Raw genomic sequence first — 13,679 nt, 5'->3', positions numbered from 1 at the left:
ATTGTGTCAGACCCCTGCCTAGCTCTTTTTTGTGTTGCCCTCTACTTATTTAATCGAAGGATGTCCCACCAACTCTTGAGCAAGGGTGCGACTTCCCACTCCTTATCAAGCCTTTTCTGTCTTTTAATTCAGTTGTCATTCTTGATTGTGACCCACCCAGGAGTTGGGAGCCCTCAGCATCCTCAGTGCTGGCCTGTAGGGCCTGCTGCCTGATTTCATAGGACTTCTGACCTAAGAATAGCTAATTACTCTTTTTGGCTTGGTTTTTTGAGACAGACTCTCTATGTACCCCTGACTATCCTGGAACTCACTATGTAGATCAAGCTGGCCTTGAACTCACAGAGATTTGTCTTTCCAGACTTCCCAAGGGATTAAAGATGTGTGCCACCAAGCCTGGAACTAATTACATTTTAAGAGGTTGGATGAATTTTTTAAAGATATCATTTTACAACAAATAAAAATAAATTAAAGCGTCCATGTCCATAAATAAGATTTTATCCAGTTATGGAGAGTCATTTTCTGACTTTATGGGCTGTGGCTTCTTTTGCCTTTATGGTATCTTCTTTCATAAAAATCAATCATTACGTTAGCAAATAAATAAAAATTATGTTTTATGACTTTATTGGTAGAAAGATAGTCTTGGAAAATTTTGTTATGATTTCATTTTTAATTCTGGTTTTATTGATTGGTTTATGAGGCTCTCTCCATAGCCCAGGCTGGCCTGGAAGTCACAGCAATCCTCCTGCCCCAGTCCCTCAGAGTATTGGGTTTATAGGCATGAATCACCATATCTGCCTTTCTTCTGTCAAAAGCAAGTAAAATTAAGGTATTTTCATAAGTTTCCAAAAATATGTGGGCCTTTGGCATTCTGCTGAACAGATAGATAAGTTGACCTGGCTTTTTAATATGTCTGGTTGCTCCCGCATCGCTGATGGAGTTGAACAGATAAAATCGAGATCGTGTCCTCTGCAGAACCCAATCATTTGCCAGGACCTTTACACAAAGTTTATCAGCGCTTGGTACAGCATTTTACAAAGGAGGAAAGAAAGTACCCAAGAGACAGAAACGTGACTTACCTGGTGACAAGCTATGTGACCCCAGGATGGTAGCCAGAGAAAGGATCTGCTCCTGCGTACCCACCCAATCCCACGCTGCTGCAAGGCCTCCCAGGGAGTGTCGGTGCCAGCATCCTGCAGAGCTCTGGAAACTGAGACTGGAATGCTCTCTCCTGCAAGTCAGCCAGAGGGCAGGAAGAAGGCCTCTGGGCCTCACAATTAAGTTCTGGAGGGGCCTTGAGGGTGGGCCAGGTAAAAAGCAAGCTGAGCTCTCCTCGCAGCTGCCCTCCTGCATGGTAATTTGATAAGGTGATGGCAATCAGCGCTCTTACAAAAACTTGCTTTGTGCTTATCATAATACCTCTCAGGAGGAAGGTTATGACCGTATGAGATGACTGAGTTCCTTTGATACACAACCTGGTGTGACTATCACACACTGAGGTTTACACACTCAGCTGAAAGACTTTAGGCATCTTATTCTGGCCATTGCAAGTCAAGCGAAGATGGAAGGACGGGATTCTGCTGAGTCTGATTCCAAGCCCTTCAGAGGCTAAGGTGTGGGGTTCCTGAGGCCTCAGATCCTCCTGCCCTCTTCTTGTACACACACCCTCTTTCACTCTGTTCCACCTCCACACCTCCCTCTCCCTGGGCATTTTCTTGACGATTTCTCCTACTTTGTGCCCATTCCCACAATGGTTTCCTTCCTGGGGTCTCCGAAAGAAAACACGAAACTGACGGAGTCTCTCTTCCTTCAAATCTTCCTGTCCTCTCTCTAAACGGGGTTTCTTTTTGTAGCCTTGGTTATCCTGGAACTCCCTTGGTAGGCCAGGCTAACCTCAGACTTAAGAGACCTGCCCGCCCGTGCAGGGACTAAAGGTGTACGCCACCATGCCCAGCTCGATTTGGCTTCTCTTAACAAGGCTCCCAAGGGTTCCCTGAGGATCTCCCTCCTATGCTCCAGCCTTCCGAATGTACCAGGCTTCCTGTTAGCAGGACTCTTGTGCCAGGTGTTCCCTCTGCCTTCTTTACCAAGTTAACATCTGCATCCTAACCTCATCTGACATTGTTCACTGAAGGCCCTACTTTCTACTACTGTTATGTGGATTTAAGGTCATTAGCATTTGGCGCACACCAGAGAGTTCCTATGCACTCCTCTTGGCCCAGCTCTCCTACTATATCTTAGGCGACCCAGGCAGCACTAGTTGCTATCACTCCTCTCCCCTTCTTGTCTTCTTTGGTGCCTTGGACTCTACTGTCTTACTCACTGTATTGGCACATGAATGCATTTCTCTGTGTTCCTCTAGTGACCGTGAGCCTCTCCAACTCCATGCCTTGTACAGCACCTGAGACTCTAGGACACATCTGACGGGGGGGGAGGGGACGACCACAACACCATCTTTAGGGCATGAGGTCTGGATAGGCTATTCTGGGGCTACATGGCCTTCTTCCAGTCCATGAACATACCAAGTCTGCCTATAAAACACGTGGACGTGTTTCCCAGCCTCCGGGTGCGTGTTTCCATGTGACACTTCAGCCAAGTAAAGCAAATATCTTGTACTCTCCTGAAGCCGCACCTGTGGTTTTAACCTGGGGACAATGGCAAGGACCAGGAGGTGGTAACTCTTGTGTGCACAGCTGACCCTTTACTTGCCTGATCTGTTGACTAAGAAGATTTGCGTGTGTCCACACCTAACATTAAACACAGGGCACGCATTCCGAGGTTACTACCAAGCATGAAGGCGTTTCTATGAAACATAAGCATTTCTGAAAGTCTATCCACTTAAGACTTACCCACTAAAAGTCACATTACATAATTAAAGAGTTTATTTAAACTTGCTAATGTTTTATGAGTGACCAAAGAGGCCTGCTAGACCAGCTAATGTAAAATGTTCCATATGCAGATGATTAGTTATAATCAGGTTACAGAGAGAGCCCAGACAACAGTAAAGAGCTTATCACACAAGCACAAAAACCCAAGTTCAGATCCCCAGCACTCATGTTAAAAAGGAAAAAACAAGCACTGGATTATAACTGTAATCCCAGATTTGGGGAGACAGAGACAGGAGGATCCCTCAGACTTTCTGACCAGTCAGTGTAGCTGAATTAAGCTCCAGGTTCAGCAAGAGATCCTGTCTCAGAAAGAAAGAAAGAAAGAAAGAAAGAAAGAAAGAAAGAAAGAAAGAAAGAAAGAGGAAGGAAGGAAGGAAGGAGAAAAGTAACTGGAGAAGACATCTGACCTTGGACTCTGTCTCACACACACACACACACACACACACACACACACACACACATGCGCGCGCGCACACGCACCTGCAGACACACATACATGTATAAACTCACACACTCAAAATAAAGAAAATGTAAAAATAAGGAAGTTGTCTTTAAAAAAAAATTCTAAGCTGAAAACTTGGTTCCGGCCCAGCCTTTTCCCACTGTTCATTCCCTCCAGGCCCTGCCCGTGGGTCTCGCTGAGTCAGGCTGAGCCCTGCTTTCTGTGTTGCATCTGTGCCAGGCATGGCTCTAGGCAAGCCCCTTTCTCCTCTCTTCTGTGGTTCCTTCCTGCAACACAGCTCTGAGAAGATGACTTCATACTCTGAGCTTTTAGCCATCCCCACCCCCTTACACTCCAACATGAACCTTAACCTCAAAGCCCGGGACAGATCACTGGGAAATGTTCTCTCCCTCTGTGGCCCCAGTTCTTCCCTGTCCCAGTCCTTCTCTACTGTACCCACTGTGGAGGGATTCATGCCTGCCTTCCCATCAATGTGAGACATGGCTACTCACTGAACCTGGGGTTCTCGGTTGGCTAGCCCGCTGGCAGATGAACCCCAGGGGTCCTCCTGTCTCCCCGTTCCCTTGCCTCCAGGGCGTGGGTTATAGGGGTATCTCACCACACCTGACTTTGTGTCTGGGTGCTGGGGATCAAACCTCAGGTCCTTACGCTTGCCGGACAAACATTCTAGACTGAGCCGTCTCTGTAGCCTGACACCCTTTTTACTTTGGGAAATAAACTATCAATCTGTGAGTGATGAGCAATGCCAGAAGGGAAGTGGTGTTTGTGTGTCCAGCAAAGTGCAGACTCATCCTGTCTCTCTGTAAGATGGAGTCACTCAGGACAAGGTCCAGCCTTAGAAATCAGTTTCTATAACATAGGGTAACTTAGAGCAGCGCCCAGCCTGATCTCAACAGTAAGAGACACCCAGTGTGTTCACTGCACATACACACCATCTCTGGGTGCGACAGGCTGACATTCAAGTTCATTATCTCATTTAGTCTTGTGTCTACTCTAATGGAGGCACCATGATCATTACAGATAAGAAAAGAGGATTAGGGAGGTGAGCCCAATGGCAAATCTCTGATTATATACAGAGACAGGATTCAACTCCAGCTACAGGGAGGGGAGTGAGCCCTTGTCTCACAAAATGGTGACGTCACCTACTGGGAAGGGGGCAGAGGAAAGTGGGGGACACTGAGTTCGTCGGTATCTGTAGCTTTAAGTGGCTTTGGACTGACAAAGAGTATCCTGTGCTCAGGGCCATGATGATGACCGCCTGTGACCTCTCAGCCATCACCAAGCCCTGGGAGGTGCAAAGCAAGGTATGGGCGCTTTCTGTCCTGGCAGAGAGGGGGCTCACTTTGCTGACCACAGTTAACGAGGCTGGACCCTTTTAGCCCAACTCCACTCCCTTGGTCTCTCCAATGACAGATAAGAGTACCAGGGAAAGGGTGGGCTTCTTCCCCTTTTGCTGAGCTTGAAACACAGATGAGGTGGGAATGGGGGTAGGAGGGTTTGGGTTCTGCACATGTGATGGGTTCCATCTGTTGCAGGTAGCTCTGCTGGTGGCTGCTGAATTCTGGGAGCAAGGTGACCTGGAGCGCACGGTGCTGCAGCAGAATCCCATTGTGAGTGGAGAGGGGGTGTCAGCCAGTCCAATTTCTTGCCGACCCAGAGACGTGATTAATGACACAGGGCTGGGGCCTTACCTCCGGATGATCGTCACCAGCATAGTGGTTTTCTGAGATGGTACATGGTTTGTAGGCTGCGTTCAACCTCATTCCTTGAGAACAGAATGGGGGCCAGAAATGCATGTGCTAGCTACCATTACTCACCCGCCTGCAGTTGGAGGGCCTTGCTGTCAACATGTGGGTCCTTAGCACCCTCAGCTAATTGGAGCTTGGCCAGCAGACACCAAAGGGACTGCTCTTGATACAGGGGTGTAGGGAACACTTACCCTGGCTCTGTTCTAGCTGCACAGAACCAGCTAGCGGAAGCCTATCGTTAATCTGAGAATTTATCTTACCACTGAGAGCTAATTTGACTAGGTCAGTTACCTGGCTTCTGACAGTTAGGAACTGTCTCCAAAGGGTGGAGTTCTGAAGAAGGCCTGGGGAGGATGAGTAAAAAAGACAAAACACGGATGGGAGACAGATTGAACTCTGAGAGTGCCAAGGGTGTGTGGGTCACCGTATCGGCCTTCAGCAGGAGTCCAGGGAGAAGGAAAGGCAGGTGGAACACAGAGAGTGTGGAAAGGGGTGCTAAGAACCCCAAAGATTTGTAGTCTTCTCTCCTCTGTGCTCTCTTTGCTTGCCTTGTCTCAGGCAGATGTTTAGGACCAGGGCAAAAAGCAGCCACCCTCTTTGCCAAAATATCATTAAGAATGGCCTCTAGGCCACTTACTAATCTTCTCCTCTGAAACTCCTTGAACTGTCCTAATGTACATTGCTCTCGGCACCACTGTCTTCTTTGTTTCTTTTAATATTTTACAATGAGGACTGAATAGTTAGCGATCTCTCTGTACCATTAGCCAGAGTCAACAATTAACAAAACTTGCCATTCTTGTTTTACCTACTCTGCCTAATGCTCCCTCCACCCCTTTACTTTGGACTGGGGTATTTTATGGGAATCCCAAACTCTTGGCTATTTCTTCCTAAACACTTTATCTCTAAGAGAGAAGATTTGATTATAGATTTTTTTTAAAAACGAAACAAAAACCATAGCTAGAGCCATCACCATTTCATCCTTCCTTACAACACCAGCAGCAACACTTTACCAGTGGCCCATTCCCAGTCTCTGCTCATTTTCTCAGATGGGGAAAAAGAATTCTGTTGATTTGTCCAAATCAGAATCCAGACAGTGAGGCTTCAACTCTGAAGCCTCACAGAGGCAACAACAGGCTGCCCTAGCCTTCCTTTCTTCCTCCCCTCTCCTTTCTCCCTCTCCCTTCCTCCCCCTAATTCTCCTCTTCCTCTCTCCCTCCCCCCACCTCTTTCCACCTCCATATCATTGTTAAAGATAGTAGGTGTTTGTATAGTATTTCCCACACTCTGGCTTGGTCACTTGTATTCGGTGTGCTCATTAACACATTCTCCTATGTATTCTATATTTTCTCCAAATTGTTAGTCAAATCTGGAAACTTGGTGAGTTTAGGGTTTTATTTTATTTCTGAAAGAGAGTCTCACACATCAAAGGTTGGCCTTAGACTCACTATGTATTTAATAGGATGACCTTGAATTTGTGATTACAGGCTTGTACTACCATTCCTATTATTTATTTATTTATTTATTTTGGTTTTTCGAGACAGGGTTTCTCTGTAGCTTTGGAGCCTGTCCTGGAACCAGGCTGACCTCGAACTCACAAAGATCCGTCTGCCCGTGCTTCCCAAGTGCTGGGATTAAAGGCGTGTGCCACCACCGCCCAGCTACCATTTCTATTTTTGTGTGTTTGTTTTAGCAAGAATGTTTCTTAGATTGTGTGGATCCCTACTATTGCCCCCTGTCATTAACTCTTTCTCTCCCATGACAGCCCATGATGGACAGAAACAAGGCAGATGAGCTCCCCAAGCTTCAAGTTGGCTTCATTGACTTTGTGTGCACCTTTGTCTATAAGGTAGGCTTCCTAGAGTACAGTGGACAGAAAGGATAACGAACCCTAGCAAGTATGTGACACTTTGTAGGAAAATTTTTACCTCCAGTGGCACTTGGTTCTCAGGACAGCTCTAGAGAGGGAGGTGGTAGGTACTTTTGGCTGAAGCCTGGAGCTTGGTTCTTCCTGCTGGCTCAATAAATACTCGCGGGACAAATGGCTAAGCATGCTTTTATGGACACAATGTCATTTTTCTGTTGGCCACATTATACAGAAGGAGAGAGAGGTCAGAAAAGATAAGCATCTCTGGAGCCACCTATGCAGCAGGACTGGAGCTGGGGCACCTACTACCCAGGCCAGGGCTTTCTACAGTATGAGGTATACTTCTTTTATAAGGAAGAAGAACAAATGATCCCGGAGGAACCAAGTATCTCTCTTGTTGTACAGACCAAATAGGGCCTTCTGGTCAACCAGACAGCATGGCTGATGCTCACACTGCCAGCAGCAGTGTTATGAATGGGGATGCTGGGCTTCATGCTACTGACTTAATCCCAGCTACTCTTGGGTAGGTGCTGCTACTGCCCTACTATCTAGATGAAAGTGAGATTTGGCAGTGACCGTCCTAAAGTCACATCGCTTCTGGTAGAGCCTCGACCACAGCTTACACATCTCTGGGCATAGTAGACCTTGACTGGCCCGTGCTGCAATGGACCTTCCTCAGCTCAGCAAACCTACTTTGCCAGTCTGCAATCCATTCTCTCACATACAAATGCAGCAGTGATGAGACATCTCTCATGGGGTGAGGAGTGGAGGGACTCAAAAGACCCAAGGAAATAAACTGCCCCAGTGTGCTGTGCCCAAAGGCGTTATTCAACCCCTTGAGTTGTAGGAGTTTGTATGAATCATCTCAATAACCCAGTTCCACTCAGTGAATATTTATGAAGTATGTGTATGTTCCAGACCTTGGTTCTGCTAAGCCAGAACCAACCAAGGGGATGAGGCAGCCAGCGTTCCTCCATCTCTAGGTATCACCCTCTGGAAGAGACAGGCAGAGGGAATCATTATAAGGAAGTGGGAGTTGATTAGAGAAGACTTTGGGGGACATCCCATGGGGACTCGGTTTATCTAGGGGAGTTAGAAAAGGTTTCCCTGAGGAAGTGTTAGGGAAGTAGGAAGCTCAAGGAAAAGGGGAAGGATAGAGTGTTCTAGAAAGAGGACCGTTGTAGGAAGTCACAGGTGGGAGGAAACACTCATTAAGTGAGATTTGGGGTGCCTGGAGCTTCTGGATGGCAAACGGCTAGAGATCAGGGAATGGCACACAAAGACTTACATTTCACCCTGAAGGAATGGCCACGAGGAAGGCTTCAAACAGGGGAAGGAGGAGCTCCCTAGTGTCAGTAGGTATGAGAGGCAGCTTACGTCAGTGCCAGGCAGAATGTACCCCACCTTGAGCCAGGGTCCTAGAGCAATGCCCCTGCTTTATAGTCTTGCTCTCTCTCTCTGTCTCTCGCTTCCTCCATCCCTTGCACTGTCTCTCCCACACGTCTCCTTCCCAGGAATTCTCCCGTTTTCATGAGGAAATCACACCCATGCTGGATGGGATAACCAACAACCGCAAGGAATGGAAGGCACTGGCTGACGAGTACGAGGCCAAGATGAAGGCGCTGGAGGAGGAGAAGCAGAAGCAGGAGGCACCCAAGCAAGGTGTGCAGAAGAGGCAAGGTGGAGTCTCGGCCAGGCACACAGTCAGCGTGCAGCCCATCTGGGTCTGCACTGTTGTCTCCGTTCTGTGTGGGAGGGTACTGAGGCTGCTGGAGGCAAAGCATGATGATCACACCACGCAGTCAGCTGCATGGCAGAATCTGGTCCCTAGAAGAGAGGCTGAGGGATGCTAGGATCCACAGTAGAAAGTAAGGCAGACTCTGATTCTAAGCCTGCAGACGTTTTTGCTTAGAATTTTCAGTTAGAAGGAATTCTAAAAGCTGGCGTTACAGCTGCTTGTTTATGTGAATCTTAGCTTTGCCACCATGAAATTAGTTTGGCTTGTATATTACTAGTGAAATACGGCTGAGCATAGGAACACATGCTTGTAATCCCCGCAGAAACCAGAGACCTTGCCTCAGTAGGTGGAAGGGAAGAACTGACTCTCGGAAGTGGTCCTCTGACCACCACATGGGCTGTGGCATGTGTGCCCTCCAGCTAATACATGCAACCAGAGGGAGGGAGAAATAGAGAGACAGAGAGACAGCCAGACCTTGTGTGCCAGAAGACAAGTTAGTCAGGGTGGAGCAGAGACAACTAGAAACCAGAGCATACAACTGACCCTAGCTTCAAATGGAATTTGTCTGTCCCAGCTCCCCTCACAAGGCACCATCTCCCCCACCCCTGCCAGGCTTGCCATTTCTTTGTCTGTGTGTTCTACTTCCTCATAGGACTTGGCTTCTTGTCCCTGTCACACGATGTCTGATTGCCTGAGCACATGACCCTCTGTTCTCTGCATAGACACTGTCGGTCCCCAGTTCTTCTATGGGTAGGCTGGGGGTGATTTAAAAAGAACAGTTTCAAAGATTGGGGACACCCTTGCTATTTCTCCAGGGTGTCTTATATAACACTGCCCTCATGGGTGGGTTTAGCTAGTGCAAAAACTGTGTTTACGTAAACAAAGGGCCCTACAGTTTTTCCTTTTTAAAAAGAGCAGGGCTGGGAATTCATCATGTTGACCCCCAAACTCTTTTATGATTTTTGTCCTTTTTGTTCTTTGGTTTTGTTTGAGACAAGGTCTCACACTGTAGCCCAGCCTGGAACTTTCTGTGTAAACCAGTCTGTCGTTGAATTTAGGGCAATATTCTTGCCTCTGCCTCCTGAGTGCAGGAATTAAAGGTGTGATCCACCACACCCAGTACAAATAGTGTCTTACAGAGTGGTGACCATAGGGGACACTGATTCAAGGAAACAGACTCTAAATGAATGAATACTAAGTAAGAGCTTTGTCCCTGAGCCATGCCTCTAGCCCAGTAGCTTGTCCTTAAAATATAAATTTGCTGTCCATGTTTTAAAGTTGGGGTACCCCAGATGTAAATGAAACAAAACAAAAACAGATTGCCAATTTCTTTTTTAAAAAGTTCAGATCTGGCCACACCAGTAGACATGTCTCCATGATAGTGGCTAAAACTAAACCGTAACCTCTCTCTTGCTCTCTCCCCCATGTCAGTTCCCACAGCTCCCTGTGTCCCACAGGCATTCGAGCCCTGGTTGCCACGTGTCACCCTGGGCTCCTTCTCAGTGGGGAAGCACTTCTGGTTTCTCTGCTTCTCCCGACTCCACCCCCACCCCCAAGGTCTGCTCACACCAAGCTTTGAGCTTCATCCAAACAGGTCAAAGGCACGTTTGCTGCAGCTCCCTCTGACCTGCCTTGTGCTTTCCTGTCCTGCACAGCTGCTTCCGGGAACCAGGCAGGAGGAAACCCCAACCCAGGGGGCGCACCTACATCCAAGTCCTGTTGCATCCAGTAGCTGAGAGCACGGCTGGAAGGTGGCACAGCCCTCAAGAAGGAAGAGACCGCCCAGGCCAGTGGGAAGCCATATATCCTCTTGGAAAGTTAAAGAATCAGGAGTTGAGAACTGATGGGAAATACGGCAGGCATCTATATCATCAAGAGGTTTTAGACATTGTTTTTGTTGCTGTTTTGTTTTTATGCTTTGTTTTAGACAGGAACTTGCTGTGTAACCCTAACGGTCCTGGAACTCACTCTGTAGACCAGGCTGGCTTTGAACTCACAGAGACCCACCTGCCTCTGCCTCCTAGTGTGGGGATTAAAGGCGTGTACCACCATGTCTGGTTTAGAGATTGGTTTTAATCCTGAAATGTCTATTGAGTTTAGCCCTATATTCCAGACTTTATATATTGACTTACTTTATTTTTTGTTCTTGTAATGCTTTAATTCATGTAAGTTCTTATAATTTAGTTTTTTATCATAATTTTTTTTGCTAATTTTCAAAAATAGAGAGTTATACCTCAAATATAATAAGTTTATGGAAACTTAACCCCAGATTTGAACATCAAGCTGTGGTTAGATTTGTTTTATGTGTTTTTACATTCATTTCAAAATTTCCCCCCTCCCTTCTTCCTTTCTTCCTGGATCCCACCATGTAGCCCAGGCTTGTTTTAAACTCTCAGCCTTCCTACCCACAACTTAGCTGAAATATTAAAGGTAATTTCCACACGTATCATTTCACTCTTCTATAGTCTTTATTTTTTTATTTTTTGGTTTTTTGAGACAGGGTTTCTCTGTGTCTTTGGAGTCTTCTATAGTCTTTAGAGGAGTTATTTTTTTGTTTGTTTGTTTATTTGTTTGTTTGGGACAGGGTTTCTCTGTAGCTTTGGAGCACGTCCTGGAACTAGCTCTTGTAGACGAGGCTGGCCTTGAACTCACAGAGTTCTTGCCTCTGCCTCCCCAGTGTTGGGATTAAAGGCAGGCGCCACCCCCCCCCCGCCACCCCTCCCCCCCCCGTTGGAGTTATGCATCTTTAAAGGTCCCATGTAATCCCAGCACTAAGGAAAGAGGCGGGAAGAACAGGAGTTTAAGAGGTCCTGGACTAGACAGTTAGAACCCTATCTCAAGGAGAAAGTTACATAGCCTTAAAGGGACAGAACATTTTTCTAACACAACACTGTCACATGGAGAAGGTGAAGGCTTCATACTGGCTGCGGAATATATTCTGATCAGCTGCAAATGGAGGAGTGGGGGCTTTAGCAGACAGCTCCTCCAGGGCTTTCTGTAGTTGCAGGATATTCTGCATTTCTCAAGAGAACCTAGGCCTGAGGTAGAAAAGCCTGCCATATTGCCCAACCTGGGTCAACTGTACAAGGCCATTTTAGCTCCATGCCCCTAGGCCCTTGCTAGTCTTATATCACTGCTTATACACAGAGATCAATTTAGTCTGTTTCCTTGAACCAATGTCCCCCTACAGTTTGTACTGGGTGTGGTAGACCATACCTTTAATTCTAGCACTCAGGAGGCAGAGGCAAGAACATCGCCCTAAATTCAATGACAGACTGGTTTACACAGAAAGTTTCAGGCTGGGCTACAGTGTGAGACTTTGTCTCAAACAAAACCAAAGAACAAGGACAAAAATCATAAAAGAGTTTAGGGGTCAACATGATGACTTAGCAGGTAAAGGCTCTTTCTCCTAGGCCTGATGACCGGAGTGCTGTCCTAGAACCTACTTTCACTAGCACACACACGAGCACACACGCTACACACATAACAGAAAATAAAGTGATGGTGTGCTTCAGCTTAATCCAATTGTCATATATTGAATTTAGTCGTCCTGTTTCTTTTTGCTTGTTTCCTTTTACTTAAGATCTACTTTTTACTCTTGAATTTTCCATTGATTTCAGTTGGCGATCTTCCGTTCAACAGGCCCTTTTGACTTAAAAACGGACCACATCTAAGTATGCCAGCAATGCCTGGCAGAGTTAGCATCCACACAGTTGAAAGTGATGAAATCAGCAAAAGATCCCCAAAGTTGTCCATCCACCAAGTACAGTCGTCTGTCAAAAATGTCTGCCTTTGTGGCTCACACTGCAACTTTGTTTCGATTGTTTCCCCGCCCCCAGCTTTTAGAAGCTCTAACAGACAAAGGCCAAATTGAAGGCTTAGAGAGATGCCTTGCTCTACCCAGAGGCTGTGAGATTAGCTGGGCTAGTCAACACCCCCTCTGTGTGCAGGCACAGGCAGCTGGTGTAACCTGTCAGCACCCATTTCTGTCCCTTTTATCATTGACTTGCTGCAAAGACAGGGTCGCTGTCCTCTATTCTGTTAATCTTTTCTCCCCCCTAGGGTGGCACACAGGCCTTCCATCAAAGCTCCAGCAGCTGCCTCAAAGAGAAGGAAGTGCATAGCTCCCTTCAAACTGTTTATGGACCACAAGCCTACTCTAAAGGCTCTTTTTAAATAAAGCAGGAAACTGAAGGCCAGGGAGCCGAGGAGTCTGGTTCAAGTTCCAGCCCAGGTCCCTGGCCTTCTTCCAGAAGTTGCTCAAGATCAGAGAAAACTGTGGCACACACGGGCTGTGACTTCCACTGCTGATCTCTCTGGGGCTCAGGAGCACGCATCCTGCCCTTCTGTTAGAGCGGGATGTGCCTGGACTCCGATCTTTTAACCTTGAGCGGTGTTTTCAGCTCTGTTGTAAGTGGCATTAAGGACACTGGTTTTTCCAGCAGAGGCTTGTCCCTAAGCGTGCTGTGTTTAGTCACTAAGCGGCAAGGAGAAGAGCGATGTCTCTACTGGAAGAGAATTTGCCCTGGAGCATACAGGGTCAGTCCTGTTGGGCTTGGTTTTTTGTTTTTAGGTTACTCCAAATTTCATGTTCCAGTATGGAAGCAGTTTTACAAAGTTTTTATAGTGTTACAGAACAAACAGAGTCCTAAGTCAAGGCAAGTTTAAAACACATCAGAGAATCAGGTACAACAAGATGAGGGCATCTTTTCTACAGACCGAAATGCCGTCTGACGACATTCTTGGCTACTGGAAGCTAGTGTTCTCCTAAGTTAATAGATACTAAAAGGACTTGATTTTTGTCATTATATCTGATGAGGTTGGGAGAGCAGCCTTTGGCTGGGACCCAGTATGGTTCTAACTATACTCCTACTAGTCACAAGGATGAGACAGGAGGATTATCAGTCTGAGGTCAACTTGAGCTACACAGTGAGTTCTGAACTAGACTGGGCAACTTAGTGAGACTCAGTCTCAAGAGGAA

General features: G+C 46.8%; 1 protein-coding gene across 1 annotated transcript in view; it reads left to right on the top strand.

Annotated features, from left to right (window-relative positions):
- The window catches only part of Pde6a (phosphodiesterase 6A), a 57,103-nt gene extending 46,449 nt beyond the window's left edge, over positions 1–10,654 (top strand). The window contains exons 18-22 of the mRNA XM_041641416.1: positions 4,589–4,652; positions 4,884–4,958; positions 6,859–6,942; positions 8,475–8,622; positions 10,354–10,654. Coding sequence (XP_041497350.1) covers positions 4,589–4,652; positions 4,884–4,958; positions 6,859–6,942; positions 8,475–8,622; positions 10,354–10,430 — 448 coding nt within the window. The 3' untranslated portion in view covers positions 10,431–10,654. The remainder of the gene's footprint in view (positions 1–4,588; positions 4,653–4,883; positions 4,959–6,858; positions 6,943–8,474; positions 8,623–10,353) is intronic.
- The last annotated feature ends 3,025 nt before the right edge of the window (positions 10,655–13,679 follow it).

The sequence above is a fragment of the Microtus oregoni genome, unplaced genomic scaffold, assembly GCF_018167655.1.
Source record: "Microtus oregoni isolate MIOR12 unplaced genomic scaffold, Mior012 000069F_ref0000032, whole genome shotgun sequence".
NCBI lineage: Eukaryota > Metazoa > Chordata > Mammalia > Rodentia > Cricetidae > Microtus > Microtus oregoni.
This window is presented reverse-complemented; position numbering and strand designations above follow the sequence as displayed.